At 36.5% G+C, this 24,084-nt stretch overlaps 1 protein-coding gene across 1 annotated transcript in view; it reads left to right on the top strand.

Moving 5' to 3' along the window:
- Nucleotides 1–24,084, top strand: part of LOC108358635 (TLD domain-containing protein 1) — a 214,481-nt gene that overhangs the window by 100,179 nt on the left and 90,218 nt on the right. The window contains exons 3-5 of the mRNA XM_017610074.1: nucleotides 19,571–19,880; nucleotides 19,944–20,198; nucleotides 20,252–20,370. Of these exons, the coding sequence (XP_017465563.1) occupies nucleotides 19,571–19,880; nucleotides 19,944–20,198; nucleotides 20,252–20,370 (684 nt within the window). The remainder of the gene's footprint in view (nucleotides 1–19,570; nucleotides 19,881–19,943; nucleotides 20,199–20,251; nucleotides 20,371–24,084) is intronic.

Raw genomic sequence — 24,084 nt, 5'->3', positions numbered from 1 at the left:
TCTAATTTGTATCTTTATTAACATTTGAAGATATATACACATCTATTCGATGCTATGGGTGATGTTCCTTCGATCTGCCCCTTTTACATTTTTTTTTACAAAAAAATAAAAATTACATTGTATTTTTCATAAAAAATTAAAAATGATTTTTTTTTTAATCCACATTTTTTGGCAATTTTTTTTTAAAGAAAGCTTGCCTCAATACCTATATTTTGGTATATACGCCGGGTGGGCTTTAGTATTTAGCCGCACTTTTTGTTTTAAGAAAACCAGGTGGAATTAACAAATGAAACTTGGTCAGGATGATAAGGTTTTATCTAAAACATGTATAACTAAAAATATAAACAATATAATTGTTTATAAGTTATTTGTTGTATAAATTTGTTAAGTTGCTTCACTTGATTTCCTCATCAAAAAGTGCATTTGACACATACTTTCATGTATATAAATGCACACAACACTCTACTTAAAAGTTGACATTCTTTTATTTTATTTTAATTGTATAAAAATCCAACTTTTATTAACTTGTAAATTACACTAATAACACATGGTTGCAAACTGGCACACGAAACGTGCTGCCATAATGTATAAATCCAGTCATACAAAGAAGGTAATGCATAAAAAGGAAATGAAACACAGAAAGGAGAATTCTACTTAGTAAGGGTTATAATCATGGTTGCCACAATTGGTAACTTTCTACCAAAATTGGTAACTTTTAAACGGTTTGGTAACTTGGTAACTTTTATTTCATTTTTGTAACTTTTGCAGCTAAACATCTATTTGCCTTACTAGAAAGAAATTAATTATGTTTTGAATGTGCGTAATTATAAAACCCCTTCGAGTTTCAGTGGCAGCACTACTGACACTTTTACAAAATTACTTCGATTAAATTAGAGTAATTTCATATTCATATACTGGAAATATTTGCATTACAGTGGCAGCACCAAGGGCTGCACTTTTAAAACAACTTTCGAATTTTTGCGATAAATTTTGAATTATACCCTCTCCCATTTTAATACTGGCCATCTGGTAATTTTGGTAAGGTCCATAAATCGTTTTGATTATTCCGGCAAAAAAAAGTCGCGTGCTTTTTACCAGACCCATCTACCGACATGTATTTCGACACCCACCGACATACATATATTTCGACGTACAGTGAATTATGAAAACCCGAAAAATAGCAAAAAATTCACAATTTTCGCAATTTACTCGAAATTTTGTACGAGTCAAACGAACGGTTAAAAGCATCCGCCACTCTTTTTGTGTGCCAGTGCTATTATTCCGTGAGTCGCAGGTCCAAGTATCGGCACATTTCGAACGAAAAATTACACTGAAAATGGCACAACGTCGAAACCGGTTTGTCTCCAAACCAAATTTGACAAGGGATGATGGAAAATCGTTCCACATTACATTATACTCCTACCCTGTCGGAAACACCAACAACGAAAATGAGAGTAACGGCACATGCAGTAATTAATTGATAGAAAAATATTTTCTAATAAAAAAAATTATTATAATTGTCAATAGCATTTTCAATCTTGATAATTTATCAAGAAAATAGACAAATTATAAAAATATTGAATTTATTAAGTTCACAGAACCGGGCTGTAAGTATATACATATTTGTTATGAAATATAGTAGTGTTATTCAGTATATTTTTTTCTCACTGAAGAAGTGAAGATTTTGGTAGTGAAGATTTGGTAACATTTCTTAAGAGATTTTGGTAGAAAAAAATGTTGGCGAGTGGCAACCATGGTTATAATCCCTAAGCGCGGCCGAAGGGCGCCTACACACAAAGATTATTATTATTATTATTATTTATTAACAGTATTAAATAAATTAACAAGTTAATATAAATTTTGAGCATTAGCTGCCAAGGCTATCAGCTCTACTTAACTGTAACGGAGTTTTAGAAAAGGAAAAATTAAAATATATGAGAGAATTTTACAGAGACGGCTGTTATATAGGTACTTGGATGGCTTTGATGAAACTGATGATGGAATTTATGTTGTCCTTTGTGGGAATACTAAGTAGTTCGACCCAGTTGTGTTTGAAGTACCGGCGTCTAGTTCCTTCAAGAGAAGTGCACTCGAAGAATATGTGTTTTAAAGTTAAATCCAATTGGCAGCGTGGGCAGGTTGGTGTTGGGTTACCCAATAGAAGGTGTTCGTGGGTGCAACGCGTGTGACCAAGACGGAGACGCGAGAACATTTGAATGTGCACTTTGGAAATTGTTGTAGGATAAATTGGGGTTTTAAGTTCCCGGTTTATGTTAGTGTAGTGATGATGGCTGTAGTTGTGCCACTTCTGAGTACTTTTATGCCGTAAGTGACGTAGGATAAATCTTCGTGTATCTATCTTTTCTACTGTATTGTCTGTCGTTACAGGGGCTGTACATACTGACTTTGCGGCAAAGTCTGCTGCCTCGTTACCATGGATACCTATATGTCCAGGCATCCAAAATAATCTTATTTTCTGCTCGTTTTCGATAAGCATGTCTCTAATTATGTTCACTGTCCTTGAGTTCGAAGTTGGATTTTGGACTGCTTTAAGGACCGATAGGCTGTCGGAGCAGATAATCACTTTAAAGGCTGTTTCCAACGCCATGTAGATCGCGTTACTTATAGCAATAGCTTCTGCTCTAAATGATGACGTGAGAGCGTTTGCATTCTTAATATAAGCCCGTTTGTGTCAACGACAGCATAGCTGCCGGGCGTATCCTTGGTTTTGGATCCAACTGTAAACCAGAGTACCCAATCGTCTGCTTCGTAAAACGATCTCCGTTCTTGAAACTTTTGATGGAATACCGTAGCGGGAGTGTGACTTTTCCTGAGCGCAGACAGCGTCATGTCGCAGGATGCTTTCTTAATGGCCCAAGGCGGGTTTATTGTTAGGTAATTTTCCTTGGTATATGGTAAGTCCAAGATGGTTGCGATGTCGAGGATTAAGTATAGTGCGGCGTGTTATAGCTGAGCCTCAAGAGATTGACGTCGTTATCGATAACGGAGTTTGAGGGGAAAATTATTTTGGGTACTAACCTCACGTGAATTTGATTAATTCTATCTTCTAAAGAAGGTAATCCCGCTTCTGCCAGGATGTTTTTTATTGGTGTCGTTCTGTAGGCGAAGACGCATGCCCTAGCTGCTTGGTGGTAAATTGGGCTAAAGATGTTTATCGTAGATTTTGGAGATTTGCTGTAGAGATAAAGACCGTAATCTATCTTACTTAATATTAAAGACTTAGTTAGATAAGTTAGTGTGTTTATGTGTACCTGACATCTTTTAATAGAAAGGTATGTAATGAGATTTACTCTGGCAGCTAATGATTTTTTTTAACTCTAAGCAATNATAGAAAGGTATGTAATGAGATTTACTCTGACAGCTAATGATTTTTTTTAACTCTAAGCAATGTTCTTTCCAGCGATAATCTTGGGAAAATACAATGCCTAACTTCTTTAACTTTTTAACATTTTCTAGTTCGAGGTTGTTAATAGATACTTTGTGGTTGCAATAATCGCATTTTCGTTTCCTACATATATGGAGACTCTTCGTTTTATCTAAATTTATTTTAACTCCGGAGAAGTCAGCCCATTCTAAGATTTTTTTTAAANTCTTTCCAGCGATAATCTTGGGAAAATACAATGCCTAACTTCTTTAACTTTTTAACATTTTCTAGTTCGAGGTTGTTAATAGATACTTTGTGGTTGCAATAATCGCATTTTCGTTTCCTACATATATGGAGACTCTTCGTTTTATCTAAATTTATTTTAACTCCGGTGAAGTCAGCCCATTCTAAGATTTTTTTTAAAAGTATTTTCGGCCACCTTGTTTCTTTTACAGAGAATATTCAGATCGTCAGCGTATAGACAATGATCTACAGAATTGTTGAGTTTTATAATTTTGCTAATGTCATTGAACGCTATGGAAAAAAGAATGACGGACAGTGGAGAGCCTTGTGGAACTCCATTGTTTAGAGGAATATTGGAGAAGGAATTACCGATTCTTACTTTGAAACGCCTGTTCGACAAAAACGCTTTGACAAAGCTGACAATTTTTGGCGGCATTTCAGAACAACGTGTGAGCCGATACGGTCGAATGCCTTTTCAAAGTCCACCGATAGAATGGATGCGTGTTGACGTGCTGATAGGGCTTTGCTCACATAGTGGTCGATGTGGAGGAGGGCATCAATGCACCCTTTTCCTGTTTTGAAAGCGACTTGGCGGCGGTCAATGAGTTGAAGTGACTCCATAAACCATGCTATGCGGTTAGCTATAATGCGCTCCAGAAGTTTAGATAGGCAAGGAAGTAAGGAAATTGGCCTGTACCCATTTGTGAAGGGTGGGTTTTTATTTGGTTTAGGTATGGGGATTACTGTTGCGATTTTCCAGTTTTGCGGGATAACACCAGAGTCAAAAATGGTATTGTAAAGTGATGTAATGTGGAACGATTTTCCGTCATCCCTTCTCAAATTTGGTTTGGAGACAAACCGGTTTCGGCGTTGTGCCATCTTCGGTGTCATTTTTCGTTCTCTCGTTCTCGTTCGAAAAATGACACTGAAGATGGCACAACGCCGAAACCGGTTTGTCTCCAAACCAAATTTGACAAGGGATGACGGAAAATCGTTCCACATTACATCACACTCCTACCCTATCGGAAACACCAACAACGAAAATGAGAGTATTGTAAAGTCTTAGAAGCCAAGATATGCCAAAGCTAGATAGGGTTTTTATCATTTTATATGAAATGCGGTCGAAACTCGGAGTTTTGCCTTTGGCTTTCCCCAGGCAAAAAGCTAATTCTGTGATAGTTATTGGAGCTTCGATAAGTTTGCCTTTTGGGTTTGTATTAAGGGGTGTAGCTGTTAATGTTTCTGTATGATTTTTTGAGAGTCTGAATTTGCTCGAGAAATTACAGTCCAGTGAGTACTGGGACCAGTCCGCGGCAAATTGGTTTGCGATTGTTTCTGGGTCGGAAGACGTTAAGTTATTGCTGGTTATCGTAATGATAGGTTTCGACACATTTCGGCTTCTAAGTCATTAATACTACTCCATATCCCGGATATTGAGGAGTTCGGGTTAATTGATTCTGTAAACTTTGCAAAGCTTTGTTTCTTTTCTATTTTCATTTCTTTTCGAAATTTGGCATTGGCCTTTTTAAAACTAATTAAATTTTGTGTAGTGGGCTGGGCTTTGAATTTATGCCAAGCTTTCATTTTTTCTGTTCTGAGTTTAGCAAGTTCTTTGCTCTACCAGGCCACGTTAGGTTTTTTTGCGTCAGTTCCTTGTGGGATAAATCGGTTTGCGGCCACTCGAATTGCTTTGGCGAAGTTTGCCGCATCTTGATTGGAGGATAATGTGGGAGTTTATGAGGATGGGGAAAGTGGTCGCTATTATTCAGGTCATCAAGGATGCGCCATGAAGTAAGGGGTAGGAGGAAAGGGGAACATAGGGAAATATCAATGTGGGTAAATGTGGAGTGGGTGGAGAAATGAGTCGCCCTACCATCATTCAAAACGCACAGATTCGTTTGTGTAATTGCATTTTCAATAAGTCGTCCGCGATGACTGACGCTGCTTGAACCCTATAAATTACTCCAACCATTGAAATCCCCGAGAACAACTATTGGTGTATTTACAGACAAAATGATATTGATCAGGTCCCTGCTACAAAACGTTTGACTGGGCGGAATATATATAGACATATTTGTGATTTTCATGCCTATTTCGATCTCTAGTGCTACCACCTGTAGTTGAGAAACTATCTGTATTCTTATGTGAGGTATATGGTTTTTTACCAAAATACCAGTGCCTTGTTTTGCTTGCGTGTTTGATGTTGCGTTACAGTAATGACCGAAGTAGTTTCTTGGGAGAATTGGGGTGAAATAGTTGTTGCAGTGGGTTTCCTGTATGGCGATTAAGAATGGGTTAAATTGTTTTATGAGCATCTGGNCTTTTTAAAACTAATTAAATTTTGTGTAGTGGGCTGGGCTTTGAATTTATGCCAAGCTTTCATTTTTTCTGTTCTGAGTTTAGCAAGTTCTTTGCTCTACCAGGCCACGTTAGGTTTTTTTGCGTCAGTTCCTTGTGGGATAAATCGGTTTGCGGCCACTCGAATTGCTTTGGCGAAGTTTGCCGCATCTTGATTGGAGGATAATGTGGGAGTTTATGAGGATGGGGAAAGTGGTCGCTATTATTCAGGTCATCAAGGATGCGCCATGAAGTAAGGGGTAGGAGGAAAGGGGAACATAGGGAAATATCAATGTGGGTAAATGTGGAGTGGGTGGAGAAATGAGTCGCCCTACCATCATTCAAAACGCACAGATTCGTTTGTGTAATTGCATTTTCAATAAGTCGTCCGCGATGACTGACGCTGCTTGAACCCTATAAATTACTCCAACCATTGAAATCCCCGAGAACAACTATTGGTGTATTTACAGACAAAATGATATTGATCAGGTCCCTGCTACAAAACGTTTGACTGGGCGGAATATATATAGACATATTTGTGATTTTCATGCCTATTTCGATCTCTAGTGCTACCACCTGTAGTTGANCTGACGCTGCTTGAACCCTATAAATTACTCCAACCATTGAAATCCCCGAGAACAACTATTGGTGTATTTACAGACAAAATGATATTGATCAGGTCCCTGCTACAAAACGTTTGACTGGGCGGAATATATATAGACATATTTGTGATTTTCATGCCTATTTCGATCTCTAGTGCTACCACCTGTAGTTGAGAAACTATCTGTATTCTTATGTGAGGTATATGGTTTTTTACCAAAATACCAGTGCCTTGTTTTGCTTGCGTGTTTGATGTTGCGTTACAGTAATGACCGAAGTAGTTTCTTGGGAGAATTGGGGTGAAATAGTTGTTGCAGTGGGTTTCCTGTATGGCGATTAAGAATGGGTTAAATTGTTTTATGAGCATCTGGAGTTCGGAATAATTGTTTATAAGACCTTTCATATTCCACTGGAGAATACTGAAGTCCATATCGACAGCACGAGACATTCAATTTTGTAAAAAACAAGTTTTACAAAAATGATATAAGTGTGTATGTAAGTACAAAAGTGTGTTCCAGATGCTTTATTGTGAAGTTAAGGAATGTATCAGGAATATTCTTGTGAAGAGTCCATGGACCCGTCTAAGCTTCTCCTATTGTTGACGTAATATTAATTGTTTTTTAATAAGTTTTGGGTGAATTGTGAAATTTGCGATATATATGAAGAGAGATTTACATTTAAGTCGGTTNGCTCTACCAGGCCACGTTAGGTTTTTTTGCGTCAGTTCCTTGTGGGATAAATCGGTTTGCGGCCACTCGAATTGCTTTGGCGAAGTTTGCCGCATCTTGATTGGAGGATAATGTGGGAGTTTATGAGGATGGGGAAAGTGGTCGCTATTATTCAGGTCATCAAGGATGCGCCATGAAGTAAGGGGTAGGAGGAAAGGGGAACATAGGGAAATATCAATGTGGGTAAATGTGGAGTGGGTGGAGAAATGAGTCGCCCTACCATCATTCAAAACGCACAGATTCGTTTGTGTAATTGCATTTTCAATAAGTCGTCCGCGATGACTGACGCTGCTTGAACCCTATAAATTACTCCAACCATTGAAATCCCCGAGAACAACTATTGGTGTATTTACAGACAAAATGATATTGATCAGGTCCCTGCTACAAAACGTTTGACTGGGCGGAATATATATAGACATATTTGTGATTTTCATGCCTATTTCGATCTCTAGTGCTACCACCTGTAGTTGAGAAACTATCTGTATTCTTATGTGAGGTATATGGTTTTTTACCAAAATACCAGTGCCTTGTTTTGCTTGCGTGTTTGATGTTGCGTTACAGTAATGACCGAAGTAGTTTCTTGGGAGAATTGGGGTGAAATAGTTGTTGCAGTGGGTTTCCTGTATGGCGATTAAGAATGGGTTAAATTGTTTTATGAGCATCTGGAGTTCGGAATAATTGTTTATAAGACCTTTCATATTCCACTGGAGAATACTGAAGTCCATATCGACAGCACGAGACATTCAATTTTGTAAAAAACAAGTTTTACAAAAATGATATAAGTGTGTATGTAAGTACAAAAGTGTGTTCCAGATGCTTTATTGTGAAGTTAAGGAATGTATCAGGAATATTCTTGTGAAGAGTCCATGGACCCGTCTAAGCTTCTCCTATTGTTGACGTAATATTAATTGTTTTTTAATAAGTTTTGGGTGAATTGTGAAATTTGCGATATATATGAAGAGAGATTTACATTTAAGTCGGTTGTATTCATTTGGGTTAAGTTATTGTGAGTGGTGGAGAGAGGGGTTGACGTAGTTGGGGGGGTTGCGGTAGTTGGGTGTGGAGGGGAGCTTGATGTATTATCATTCCCTCCTAGGTTGGTTGCAGTTGGTTTTTCAGTTGGGTTAGTTGTAATACTTTTTGAGGTTGTTTTTAAAGAGTTGTTATTTTTTGATATATTGCTAGGAGTCCCTGACCGTGAGGGAGCGGAAGTGGAATTTCTAGTCATATTGGCGTAAGTTGTTGATACTTGCTGGGATGGCTGTCTGTCTCTCTGTCTGCGTCGAGCTTCGCCAATACTGCATTTTTTCTAGGGTGATAATTTTAAGTACTTCCTTGGCTTGGACGAATTTAGGACAGTTACTGTCAGAGCATGGGTGTTCTCCTGCGCAATTAGCGCAGAAAGTTCTTGTGCACTCTTCGTGGGAATGTGGGGGTAGGTTGCAGTTGTAACAAGCAGGGTTACTTACGCATCGTTTTATAGTATGTCCCAATCGCTGACAGTTCTTGCAGCGCATAGGACTGGGGATGTATGGTTGAACTTTGACCTTGTACCATGCAACGTCTACAGACTCTGGAAGGCGATAGAGGTCGAGCGTGAGCACCATTAGGCCAGTGAAGACCGACTTGCCATCAACTTGTTGCGAAAACTTGTATACTCCGGTAACATTTTGGTTTTTCATTTCGCTGATAATCTCATTTTCAGGCACGTGTTTGAGGCAGGGTGCGTATATTACTCCTTTGACAGAGTTTAAGTTATCGTGTAGTTTAACATTTATTGGGCACAGGTTGGCCAAAGACTTGGCTCTCAAGAATTTTTCAGCGATACGGGCATTGCGGGTTAAGATTAGTAGATTACCATCCCTTATCTGCGAAATCGAATCTATTTCAATCGATATGGCCTCGATGCATTTTTTAATGGCGAACGGACTTAGTTGTGAGAGGGAGATGTTGCTATCGGCAGAGGAAATTAATATACATTTGGGGTTATTTTTTGGCGTGGATTTTTGGGGAAGAAGCGGAAAATCATTTAGTTTTACGTTACGCTTTTTCTTTTTTTTGCGGATTCACGTCGTAGTCCGACAGTTCGGAAAACCTGTTAGGAGGCCTATCCGTTGGCCACGGCATGTTAAAAATAAACGATTTACTTTAATTCAATAACTTTTTTGTTTTTAACTATGAAGTCAAAACACGTGGATAGTTTATGAGAAAGAAAATAAAGCGAATTTAGTGCAAAGCACAAGTTGATAACAATGGATAACGGAACTTCACACTCCAATTACTGAGAAAGCCCGTCTGACCGCTTTGAATGATAGTCGGCGACTGTGACACACAAAGATGTTCTCTGCAAAAGGTGTTCGGCCCCTCTTCTTTGGCAACATAGAAAGGAAAATTCTACTGCTAAGTGCGGCCGAAGGCCTCCTACGAAGAAAGGTGTTCTCTGCAAAAGGTGTTCAGGCCCCTTTTTCTACTTGGTAAGGGTTATGATCCCTAAGTGTGGTGTGTGAAATTTTGTTGTAGTCGCTACAACAACAACCTCTAAGAAAACTTTATTTTCAAAATAAAAAAACACGTTTCTCTTTTTCATCACAAATAACAATAATAATAGCGTTTAGGAATTTCCAAAAAAAAAAAATTTTTTTAACCACTCTAATATACATATCAACAATATTAACTATCAGGTGGTAAAGGTGTATAAAATAGCATGTAAAATTCGTTATAGTATAAAGGTCGGTTTTTATATATTTTATTCGTAATAATATTAGGAACTACGTCGTTCATTGCCGGACACTTAGCATGGTTCCTACCCCCTGCCAGACACCCTTAAACCATGATAAATTGTAGTTATACTTTCGTCATATTATAAAAGCTGATTTGTATATATGTTACTTGGGGAACTATCAGAAGATGTTTCCTTACTTGCCAGACCGTTTCGATAGTTCCTTAATCTTGCCAGACACATTAAAAGCCGTAGGTGCGAGCACGAAGAAACTGACAAAAATTATACGTTTGTTAGTTACTTATCGGAGTCGGCGGTCTTTACTAGCTGAATTCCATATTCTAACAAAATTTGTTAATGCCAATGGCTATTCGCTATGCCACAAAGTCCATTTTCTTTGCAAAATTTTATAATAAATATAAACGTTAAATTAGACTAAAAATCTATAAAAAGAGTCTATTTGAGAAAAAATTCTTTAGAATAAAATGTTCGTGTCAATAAAATAAAACTGTAATAAGTTAATTAATAATGTGTTACAGCCAGGGTTCGAAAACAAACGAAATATTTCACGAATGATTCGTTCAAAGATACAAAACTTTGCGATCAATTCGAATCGTTTTGTACATGAGCAAAACCAAAGCCAGTACCTTTGCAAATCAAAAGAGTGCAAACAAAACGATTTCTGTTTCGTTCCTTGACGAGCATAGGTAGATCGTTTAAAACGATTCGTTTTCTTACACATGAAGAGCGTATACCAGCTATGCCCTTGTGTATACTTCGTACATATGCCATGTGTGTTTGTATTCATGTATGTACGCAAAGTATGTACATATGTATGTATAGTATACAAAACGCAACAATGAGAGTAATTGCAAAACCAAATACCATAGAAATCATGCAGGAATTGAAACATGCAACTTCTTAGTTTGTTATGCTGTTATGTCGAAATATGAAATTTATCAAACACGACAAAATCTTCATTTACGTTTAAAAACCCGGGTTTTCGAACCTATGCGTATTTAAAAGCCTGTAACTTACTTGAATATCAACCCATGTTCAGTTCCTCATCACTTAAGAAAGAAGAAACTTAGACCTTTTAAATAGTGTGTGTCTATACATTTATGTATATCAGTTTAATTTTTTTTACTTTTTTCACAATTTTTCAACTTTGGCGTTGTTTTTACGCATTATTTTATAAAGTGAACCTGACTAACTAAGTTATTCAGCCTTTCTGAAAACGAATATTCGTTTTACTCATAATTAAACGCAATTTTTGAATCAATACAGGATTAGTATGGTTGCGTCATAAAATCATGCATAAAAACAAAGTTGAAAAATTGTGAAAAGAGTTTAAAAAAATCTGTTTGCTGGGCATATATACGCAGATATATTAAGGTTCATAAATTTAAATATATGTACATCATTTGAAAGGCCCAAGTTTCTTCTTTCTTAAACGAGTGAGAAACTCGGTTGATAGTCAACAATTACAGGCTTTTAAGTGCGCTAACGTACAAAAAACCGGATTTTTAACCGCAAACCAATGTATTGGGGTGTTTGGCAAATTTCATATTTCGAATTTGGTTTTACTCAGCAAGACCTACAAAAATAATAACATCACATCCAAGGCATTTCGGGGTGGCACACAAAGTAATAAAATTGTGTTTTATGGACTTATTAAAATCCAGTATGAATTATGTAATTTTTATTTTGTGTAATAGTGTTAAAGTTATTTTTTTTTGTTTTCATGAATGGTTTTTGATATTTATTTTCTACTTTGATAATAAAATCTTATTGTAAGAAATCATTAATAACCCTTGTTTATTTTAAGAGGTAATTTAAATTTGATATTCTAATATATAGGTAAATCAGAAAAGTGAAGCCCTAATATGAATTTGTAATATATTCCCACAGTATCCACATGGTTTCCTATAGTACATTTTACCAATTACTAAGTTTGCAAATACATATATTCATATATAGTACATTTAAATACCTAAATAGGTGTTTTTCCCAAATTAACCGGCTTTTCCATTTCATTCTTAGTAAGTATGATATTCCTGCGAATTTTGCCACACCCAGCTGCGCACTTTAGGTAGAACAAAACCCAATTCAACTAGAGTCAATAAGATTCATTTCATTTATTTTCGAACTCTGGTAATGAGCAAATCGCCAAGCAAACGTTTGCGAATCATTCCTGAGGGTTTTGTCTCACCCAGCTGCGCACTTTATGCTTTTGTTTCGTTTGCACTCGCGCACAAAAGCAGAACGAAACCCAATACAACTAAAATTTTCTTTGTTTGGGTTTCGGTTGTGTTTTGCTCTCTGTTATGAGAGAAACGAAACAAAACAATACGATTCATTTCGTTTTTTTTCGAACTCTGGTTACAGCCGGTTTCACCAGCAATTTAAATGGAAAATGATTTTTTATTTTCTGTCAATTTCCATATAATATTCAAAAAATTAAAATAATTTTTCACTTAAATCGCTTTCGCGAAATTGGATGTTAGAGACTAATGGACTTTTTTAAATTTAATTTAATTAAAATTTCGATATTGTACTAAAAATTTATTGTTTACTATAGGAGCGAAGAATGATTTTTATAACACTATAGGGAAAATTTCAAGTTTTCAAATGACCCAAAAAAACTCCGAGACACGTTAATTTAATTATGGATCCAAGATTATAAATCTGTATACCGTTTTTCCATATCAGATCATTTACCCAAGACATTTTAATTTTTATGAAAAAATCTATGTTTAGCAAGGAAAAAATTAAAAAGATAACAAATCTTTTGAACTTTTTTATATGTATTAAAGCCTGTTATTTTACCAAAAAATCAAGTTACTAACAATGAAAATCGATGGATAAATAAATAAGTTTTGAACGAAAGTATAACTACAATTTATCATGGTTTAAGGGTGTCTGGCAGGGGGTAGGAACCAGAGATGTGAAAAATGCATTAAATTTTTTAATGCATAGCATTTTAATGTAAATGAAAAAGATGAATGCATTAATTTTTGATATTTAATGTAAATGAAAATTTCAATGCATTAATTCCGATGAAATAATGCTAATGATTTTTGTTTTGTATTAACATTAAAATGTTTAAATGAACGTTATTGCAAAAATTTATTGCATTAAAATTATAACAAGCATTAAAAACCCATTAACTAATTTTATTTTGAAGTAAAAATTCTTTGCTGACGTTGAGGGTAGAATTTTAAGGTCAAAATAAATGTATGAAGAAAAAAAATATTTTTTGCCTAAAATATTAAATTTTTTTAAAACTGTTGATTATATAGAAAATCGTAGTGTGAACAGATTAAAGGAATTGTAATTTTTAATTTTTTTTCAATTTGTTTGAGCAAAATCGGACTAGTGGTTCTCGAGTTATGTCAAAAAAAGACCACCAAAGGTGACAATTTCCCCTATATGATAGTTCTATATATATCTCGATTCCTAGACGTGACCCAGCGAAACGCCGGGACATGTATAACTTCTTTTTTACCGATATAGCTTTCCCCGGTAGTTTGAACCATTCCCGATCACTGACCCCTACCATTTGTCTCACAGTGTAATTTAATGAAAAAAAAATTTCATTAGCATTACATTTTTCAGAATTAATGCATTGAAATATTCATTTGCATTAAATTTCATAAATTAATGCATTAATTTTTTACATTCACATTATTGCTTTAAATACCATTAATGCATTAAAAAATCAATGCATTTTTCACAACTCTGGTAGGAACTATGATAATGTCTGGCAATGAACGACGTAGTTTCTAATATTATTACGATTAAAATATATAAAAACTGACTACTATAACGAATTTTAGGTGCTATTTTATACACCTTTACCAACTGGTACCTGCCAAAGCCACCACTATCCAAATTTTATAGTCTGGGTTCCTTTTTACCTGTATTAGGGGCATACATAGAGAAGCTTTCAGCTTTTATATAATAACGAAGGCCTGGCCGTCGGGCTCTTGCTCTATAAGACTATCAGCGGCTGTACATTCGGTATCGCACATGCCAGGTCTCCACAATTTTATAAATCATTCGCCAGATCTAAAATGAAGTATGCATTATTATCTTTTGCGAATCTGTCAAAAGGTGCACTAACAAAACTTAGGACCTGTGATAATAAGTACATTAGAAAATGCTTCGGATTATTAAAATAAACGCCAACTCATGTCTTATATCACATGGCGGCGGAATTACCCACAGAATATAGACCAGCCTAGCCTAGCCACAGAAAAAGAATTGGTCAAAACGTTAGCCTATAATTTACTAGCGGCAGATCTACTACTGAACCAAAGCTACTGAACGAGCTGCACTCAAATTTTCGACGAATTCAGAGACATCATGACTAACATCTATCCAGTCGAAATCCGAAACGCCAAGTCCAAGCCGCGTAGAATTAAATAGGGGGTTCCCCAAGGCGGCGTACTCTCCCCGACACTGTTTAATCTCTATATGGCCAAACTCCCTCCTCCGCCAGTAGGTGTAAATTTGGTAAGCTACGCTGATTTCTGCACTATAATGGCAACTGGCCCAAACATCGACAGACTTTGCGGTCAAATAACCGACTATCTCACCGATCTTTCCAATTTCATCACTGCAAGGAACCTCCAAATCTCCGCCATCAAATCCACCGCCACACTCTTTACAACCTGGACCAAGGAGGTGGGGCTAGAACTGGACGTCTTCGTCGATGGCGCCAAAACACCGACGACTAATCACCCTAAACTCCTAAGAGTGGCGTTCGGTAGCCTCTTCTTCTCCGCGCACGCCACAGCCACGTGCAACAACTCCGAGCTGGGAACAAAGTCCTCAAATCGCTAGCCGGCAGCACCTGCGGAGCCGATAAAGAAACTCTGCTCGCAACCTACAAGGCAATCGGCCAGTCAGTGGCAAACTACGCGGCGCCAGTGTGGACGGCAGGGACAAGCGACACCCAATGGAGGAATCTCCAAACTTATGTCGTCCGAGCATCACCTTCATGAAGAAAGCCAGATGCTGGCGGTGAAAGAACACAACACCATGCTGTCGAAACAATACCTCGTGGGTTGTCACCGAGAGAACCACCCCAACACCGCCCTGATTCGAAACGAACCGCCGCCACGACACGTGAGACGACACCTGCACGACTGCTGCTACAACAAAAACAACATCCCGGATGCTATCAAGGAAGTTGGAAGGAGACTGCAATTAAAATGTGAAGAAACATATGTAAACACAAGTTCTGAGAAGGGGAAAAGTTACTTCGAAATATTTCCAAAACTTTTGTAATAAGCCGTGGTTTCATAACAAGAAACTAGACCTTGACAATAATAACTTCAGGTTACTCAATCGCGTTCTATCACGCCACACCTTCGGAAAAAACACAATGAAGAAATTAAATGCCATAACTGACGATCACTGCGACTACTGCTTCTGCTCAGAAGATTTGCCTCATATTTTATATACATGTCCACAAATTGTGCAGGAAGCATCTGACCTAAAACATCTGCAACATAAAAGGGCACCATCGGTCAAGTTTTCGAATCACAGACAAAAAGTACTGCCACGATGGATTCGTAACCGCAGATAAAAAGCGGCTCAACAGAGGCAAAAGGTTAGTTCGCCTCAAATAAAGTAAATTGTCACTTATTTATAACGAAAGTGCTGGGGTAAGTGGCAACAAGTGTTTAGTTCTATATCCCAAAAAATCGGTAATCGCTTTTAGTGGTAACGTGTTCTAGAAGGCATAGCGATATAATGCCTTCAAATTTTTTCGCTTTTAGGCATTGCCGGTAACGCAAAGTAGAATGTCCTACAATATTTAATTTATTTCGCTTCATTGTTTCATTTCGGGGAATGCAAAGTAGAATGTCCTATATTATTTCATTTTTAATTCGCTTCTTTGCTTCATTTCGGGGAATGCAAAGTANAAATTTTTTCGCTTTTAGGCATTGCCGGTAACGCAAAGTAGAATGTCCTACAATATTTAATTTATTTCGCTTCATTGTTTCATTTCGGGGAATGCAAAGTAGAATGTCCTATATTATTTCATTTTTAATTCGCTTCTTTGCTTCATTTCGGGGAATGCAAAGTAGAATGTCCTTCAATATTTTATTTGTTTCGCTTCTTTGCTTCATTTCTGGGAATGCAAAGAAGAATGTCCTACAATATTTTATTTGCTACGCTTCTTTGCTTCATTTCAGGGAATGCAAAGTAGAATGTCCTACAATGTTTTTTTTTTTGTTTCGCTTCATTGCTTCATTTTGGTGAATGCAAAGTAGAATGCTACATCGTAGTCAGCTGAAAAATAGAATGAATATCCAAGAATTCTTTTTCTACCGTTACTTTCAGTGGAAATTTGTCTCGCTTAGCTTTGTTCAATTTGCAACGAAGTTGAAGTCAGTCAATGAAGTGAAGTACAAGAGTGAGGAAGTACAATTTTAAGCTTAATTAAATATGCATGTATGTACAGACCGATTTCTAAGTAAAATCTAAATACCTAAATACATTACCATGTATGTATAAAAACTGATTTATACAAATTTTAATTAATTTTAGTCTTCTAAGACATTTTCTGATTTCAACTTAATATAAATAAGTATGTATTTATCTAGGCATTCTACATTAGTTTCTCTGTACGGCATTCTTTGTTCGCTTCTCTGGATACTGTTTATCCATGCGTTCTCCCTTCGTTTGAAGGTAATGCTGCGGGTAAGGGCTTACCGCCAATGGCATGCCCATGTTAAAAGAAGGCCTTCTTGCAGCGAAAGGGTAAGCAATTCCCATCGCCTAGCTCGTTTCCACTTTCGTTTCTGTGGTAATCGTGTTTTTTGCTGGGATAAGTTCGGTATTTGGAAAACGCCACTAAAAAACAAATATAATACAATACTTAAAAGAGTACAAATGTTATTGAAATTCAAATGTTATGTTTTTGTTTTAAAACATTAAATATGCATATGCATCTTGCATCTATATATATAAAAAGAAGTTACATTTCCTTGGTAATCTTGTAACTCAAGAACCGCCGAACCGATTCCCACGGTTTTGCATTCGTTGGGAAGGGCTCGGGCTCCGTGAAGTTTGTAGCAAAGAAAATTTTTAAAAAATAACTAGGGTCTCGAGATATAGACCAAAACGTGGACCTGGGTAACCTTGGGTGTATTTGTTCAATATGGGTATCAAATGAAAGCTGTTCATGAATGCTTTAAGATAGAGCACTATTCATATAGCTGGGTGACTAGGGTCTCGAGATATAGACCAAAACGTGGACCTGGGTAACCTTGGGTGTATTTGTTCAATATGGGTATCAAATGAAAGCTGTTCATGAATGCTTTAAGATAGAGCATTTGCATGGTTCAATGGCGCCAACAGCAGATGAACCCCATCAATTTCTGCAAATATATTTCATTTCGTCGATGGTGGATCAGCTGAATGTGCGGTGCAATATACAGGGAACACAACAGTTAAAGATACGAATTATTGAACAGTTGCAAGCATTTTTTCACGCTAATAACGCTGTGGTTAATATGTTCAAAACAGCATTGGAACGAATGCCATCGGATACGCACAAATTTGTCATAAGAGCGGATCGTACCCCAACAGGTGAACATGTACGAAGGTTCAATGCACCCACCGTTGATGATGTTGCTGCAATTACTGTTGGCGATCCAACTACATCACGAGACATTGTCGTTGAATAACTCAGTGAGAGGGGAGACAGGTAAGTTTGCATGTATGTATTTATATAAAAAAAAATATTTATTGGTTCAAAAATGGTGGGTAGGCACTGTGGCCAATGGCAAAGTTCGTTTGCCACCTCTGCATGGTTGTAAGTCATGCAGAGTCCGCAAAATGCTCCGGAAGCAGTGTCCGGAGGATGCATCCGACTAGGCAGAGCATACTTTGAAGTGCCATCTAATTAGAACTTAAGAAAGTTCAATTACATGGCAGTTGAGAAGTGCATGTGCAAAAATTGCATAAAGGAAATTTTTGCTCATGCAGCAGTACATAGCATGTATTTAGGCGCCTGGTGTTAGCAGACGCGCCTAAACTGTCGTGCTGCACAATTTTCCAAACAATTGTTAGCTGTTGGAAATGGAAAAGTTCCAGTTGATGCGACAACTGGATTAATTACTCTTACCAACGACTTTTGCCGATTTGTAGACTCTCAATTAGCTCTTATTGAAAATGTTTTCCCAAACAGTAGTGAGAATTATCAGAATTATGCTTGGTCAAGTCAACGAGCAATTCTCGCCGCAAAGAATAATGATGTACACGCACTGAATTTCACCATTCAATCAAAAATCGATGGCGATTTGGTGACATACAAATCCGTTGATTCCATAACAAATTCCGATGATGTTGTAAATTATCCAACAGAGTTTTTGAACTCTCTGGAGTTACCAGGATTTCCACCACATAACTTGCAACTCAAAGTTGGTTCAGTTATTATGATATTGCGTAATTTGAATCCACCGCGACTTTGCAACGGTACTCGACATGCAGTGAAAAAACTTATGCCGAATTTGATTGAGGCAACCATTATTAACGGAAAGTACGCAGGTGAAAATGTATGTATTCCTCGAATACCAATGATTCCGACTGATCTTCCGTTTGACTTCAAAAGATTGCAATATCCGGTTCGCCTTGCATTCGCAATGACAATTAACAAGTCGCAAGGCCAATCGCTTAGTGTTTGCGGGATAAATTTAGAAAATCATTGTTTTTCACATGGGCAGCTATACGTTGCGTGTTCACGAGTTGGGAAACCATCCGCTTTGTTTGTGTTAACGACAGACCAAAAAACAAAAAATGTGGTTTACCAAAGAGCACTTCAATGAAACAGATAATTTGCGGACACGTATAACGCTTCGATTCAGATTTTTTACTTAGAGAAGTTCAACTAAATTACACTTCATTTTTGTAATCGAAATGAATACATTACTGTTGTGAAATGAAATAAAATTTTTCCTTTTCAAATATAAAACAAACAAAAAATAATTTTTCTTCATCTTTTAATCCCCAAACGAAATGTTACAAGAAACGAAGCCATCTGGTGGCGAAACGGAGTTCGCCGGGTTTGCTAGTTTAAAATAATAACCAATTTTTATCCTTCGCTACGATTTTTTAATTTTTACTAAGATTTTTCTGGTATTTTGCTACGAAATCGGTTTCGTGGGGTGCCAACCCTGGGCGCCACCTTTATTTTGCTGCATCGTGTTAACTATCGCGAACGTTAGCAGAGTTTCCGAGTGATTTGAATCGGTTGTATTTCGTTACCTTGTATGAGCGCAACTAAACGATACCGAAACGTTTGCTATTGCTTGTTTGCGTTCTCTGCTTTATAAGCTTCTATTTAATACACCATATCTCAATTATTCCGAAAGAATTTGACGAAAAAAGTTAGATTCACAGTAGTGTCCAAGTCAAATATTTTTATGTTAGTTTTGCACATTGCTTAAATGATAAATAAAATGTAGAAATATTAAAACGCTATCAAAAAATTTTAAATATATTAAAATTTAAACAATCAAATATTCATATTTTTAACAGTATGTAGCTGCAGTTTTAAAGAGTTATCTGAAGTCGTTGCAGTCTATGGAAGCATTTGAGAGTTGGAACCAACACGGATACCAGTCTTCCGATCGGTCAGTTTATGCATTTTCTAGAGGGCTCATTCGAAGTATGAGTCAGGATCATGATCATTTTCTTAATTTACGCATGTTGGAAGAATGGCTACGAGTAAATCCCACTTTCCTGATATTGTGGCGTGATGTTTTCACTTACGTGTATAGCAAAAAGTCTTCGAAGTCTTTTAAATCGGGAATTGGCTTGTCCTGCAATTTACTACCAGTATTAGATGGTAAATATCCAGATTAATACATAATCTATTAAAAAAATTTTTTCGTTTACTATGTTTCCTCAGGTTTAGCGACTGGCACGAATTATACGCCAATTTTAGACATTCCACATATTATATTTGTGAACAGCAATTTACCGAATGAGTATCGCAATAAATGGCGTTTTTTGTTTTCATCAAAAATTATGGGCGAGAGTTTTTCAACAATGCTTGCTAAAATTGTCAATAAGGGGCCTACGCTCCTGGTCGTTGAAGATGAGGATCGTTACGTTTTTGCAGGATTCTGTCCAGTGTCGTGGTCCTTAAAATCACAGTTTTTTGGTAAGTTGATTGACGGAACAAGCTAATATTGAATTAAACATCTTTCACTTCAGGCAATGAAAGTTCAATGCTGTATACGTTGAGTCCTGAGATGCGTTGTTTTAACTCAACTGGATACAATGATCACTATCAATATTTGAATTTAAATCAGCAAACGATGCCCAACGGATTGGTGAGTAAATTTTCATACTTGTACACACAATTAAAGTTCGATGATTTATACGTTGGGTTTAGCGTTTAGCGCTACGGGCATTATCATTACTGAATTTGCAAACGATATCCAACGGACTTCTAATGAGAGTGGTTTGTTTGTGCGCGAATTGTTCATCAGAACCCGTACGAATCGACAGAACAATTTGAGCTTTCGTATGAAATTAATTTTTTCGTGATTTCTGACGCTAAATTTCAATAGTTAAGATTTCATAGCATGGAAATGCGATACGAAAGAGCAATGCGATGCGACAGGCAAATACATCGTCAGTAATACGCAGTGGTTGGCACTACAAAACTAATGGGTAGGGCAACCACAAATATGCTCAAGCATGTTTTTTTCTTATACTTTAAAACAAAATGCATAAAAAGGAAATACTAATTATAAAAAGATAAAACGTTTTAGCCATATTTGTTAGAGCATACTTCGGCATATTTCGGAATAAATGCATTTTTTGGATATTTTAGAAATAAATTCTAAATTTAGTGCATCTTCATAAAAATTTAATTTTTTTTTAATTATAGGGCCTGTGCCAATTGATAGAAAACTACTCTGGACGGTAAATTTTTGACAACTATGAGGTGAATAAAAATTGCCGAGCCCGTAGGACTAGTGTAAAATTTGACGGCAAATATCACACTTACCTGACGGTTTTGACATGTTTTTGTTGTAATATAATTGCTAAGACGTCTAATAAGTGCATGGCTTTCTGTTCTGAAGGAATTGGAACCAGAAATGACAAATATTTTCCTTATAAATGCTGCTGTTACGCCCCACCTTGCGTACCTCTTACTTGATGGGGTCCCACGTCGTCTTGGTAGTAGCGGCGCTTATGGTAGCCAGGGCTGCCAACTTGGCTCAAACCGTGCCATTTTTGGCCCTATTTTACTTCAAATGGCACTTCACTTTTTAATTTGGCACAAAGTGCCAAAATGACACTTGAAAAATAGTAAATTTCAATACATTTTTGTAAAATTCTTTGCGTGTACTTCATTTTCTCAACTACAATTTTCTAATTTCTATAGTGTATGCAACTGGTTTATCTTACCTTGGCATTGGACTTCTGTTTTAGGAACGTGTTTCAACTTTAAATACTAAATGGGAAGAATTTAAACGAATGGCATCTTTTTTGGCACTTTTATTTTTCTATTTGGCGCATTTTGGCACTTTTTTATCCCCAATATGGCAGTTCATACCTAAGTATAGTTGGCAGCCCTGATGGTAACACCAAGATATGGCCGCTCCGGTACGCTGGCCACCTGAAGGGACGGCTGCTGGAGTGTAGCCACGAAACTAATATTAGTATTTAATATTAAAACTTCAGAACCTTTAAACTACTTGCGATTGAAATAAGAAAACTTCTTTTATTTAAATTTGTATTCTAATTAAATTTTATTGGAGCGCGTGTCCGATCAGTTGTAAGGCGAGATACGAATTAACCTTTTCTTTTTGGCAAAACTGACGCCTTAGCCCAAGTGGAAGAAAATAACTGTTTTTAGGTTGGCAGTAGTACCAACCGTATGACAGTGCTGAATAGCGCTGCCATATCGATAGGGTTACCATTACATCACCATCCTTGCTCCAAGAGGCGATGGCAAATTGATGTGGAGGAATGAGATGCATAATCAAAAGATTACTTCCTTCCCCTCTTAACTCATTCGTCCATATCAACTTGTAGATATTTACTGAATTCGAAAAGAAGTTTTCCACTGGAACTAATAAACGCTATTATTTGGTCTTAATTAACTAATTCTAGTAATTTAATCTACCAATTTAGCATTGTGAAATATATTAAATTAAATATATTAGTATTATCATTTTTCTTGTAATCCTAATATTTTTCTTATTTACTATTGGACTTTTTTTATGTATAAATTTAATTCACTGGTGTAACTTAATATTTAAACATTATAACTAAGTACATTATCTTTGTATAAGTGACGTGAAAAGTTCATTTTAGTTAAATTTGAAATTTTCTTGAAATATAGAAATTCATATGTAATTGCAAATTTGCAAAACTAATTTATGTGACTTTTCGTATTCGATTTTTATGGATCGTCTTTGCTTTATCTTTCTTTTTATCGAAAATAGTAATATTAACACCATCTACTTTGGTTACAACGTGAGNGCGCTCGCGCTCGCGACCGGCGCTCACACCACGTCACGCTACGACGCGGCCCCCCGGCCAACCCCCCCCTTTCCCCCCTTCCCTCCCCCGTCTCCCGCCGTGGTGTAACGCAGCTAGATTTATTTTTTGTATACGTTGAAATAAAATTTGTATATATTTTAAACNGTCATATATATTTTCATGTTTGATTCTGGGTTCTTTTTGTACTAGCACCAGATCGTTTTCTTTAATCTGTACTGAACGAGAGTGTCTATCATACAAATCTTTATTACGGATTTTTTTTTATTAATTAATTCTTTGGTTATTGCATGTGATTTTTGCATACGGTATTTTACCTCCTTCGCATAGTTTTCGGCGTTATATATCGGGTCTATCTTTTCCCTTCGCAATTCGTGCGGTAAAGTTGCTTTTCTTCCGAAAACTAGTTCGAAAGGAGTAAATTGGTTATCAAATACAGTATTAGACGTTGTATTATGTAAAAAGGTAAAATATTTCAAATAAGTAAGTGTCCCAGTCAGAAAATGTTTCGCTCAAATAAGCGTAAATATTCGTTAAAAACTCTATGGTTGCGTTCCAACGGTTTCGTGGTGATGTGCTGTTGAAAAGCTGTGTTTTATATTTAAAAGTTTTGTAAGTTCTGATAAAATTTCATTCTTATATTCAGTTCCTAAATCAGTTCTAATAGAAGTCATTGTTCCGTATATTAATAGGAAGCTTTCAAAAATAGCTGAAGCCACAGTTTTGGCACTTTTGTCTGGTATCGCGATAGTTACTAAATATTTTGTTAGATCGCGAACTTGTTACCANTGTGAAGGCATTTTATAAAGGCTATTCAACTGATTTATCTTATTTTACCATTGCACTTTTGTTTGGAAAATGTAGCTTTATTTTATTGCTAAATGTAANGAACTTGTTACCAAATCTTGATTGTGGAAAGGGCCTATTGTGTCAATAATCACTTCTTCAAAAGGTTTACTAGGTGTGGGTGTTTAGACAAGATTTTCTCTGTTCTTAGGTTGAACTTTGTTCAGTAAACATATCTCACAACTTTTTACGAATTTTGATATATCTCGGGTCATGTTTTTCCAAAAATATTTAGTAGGAATTTTTGCATACAGTCTTTTGAGTCCACAATGTCCTCCACTTATTGGGTCGTTATGATAGATTGTCATAAGTTGATACTTCTTTTCGTCGTCAGTCACTGTTTCGACAGGATCTGTTAATATAATATGATATATCTTTAAATTTTATTTCCGCGATTTTTTAAGCTAGCAATTGTGAAATGACGGAAAAATTCANGTGTGTTTGGGGCAACAGCTTGTCTGCAGTAAAAAAGCATATATGTAATTTGTGTTGCAAAAGTGTGTGAAAACCAATCAATTAACTTATATGATCTCGGTTCCGATATTAAATAATCAATAATTGTTTATACCCGCATTTTGGCACATTCGCTCGTTCAATGTGCCATCTAATATATAGTGTCGCCATTCTCCTTACCTGCTTTTAAATGATGTCGTCACAAATTTCTGGCGGAGACATGAATACAG

This window comes from Rhagoletis zephyria, unplaced genomic scaffold (assembly GCF_001687245.7).
Source record: "Rhagoletis zephyria isolate East Lansing unplaced genomic scaffold, Rhagoletis_zephyria_1.1 Rzeph_scaffold_00279, whole genome shotgun sequence".
In the NCBI taxonomy this organism is placed as follows: domain Eukaryota; kingdom Metazoa; phylum Arthropoda; class Insecta; order Diptera; family Tephritidae; genus Rhagoletis; species Rhagoletis zephyria.
This window is presented reverse-complemented; position numbering and strand designations above follow the sequence as displayed.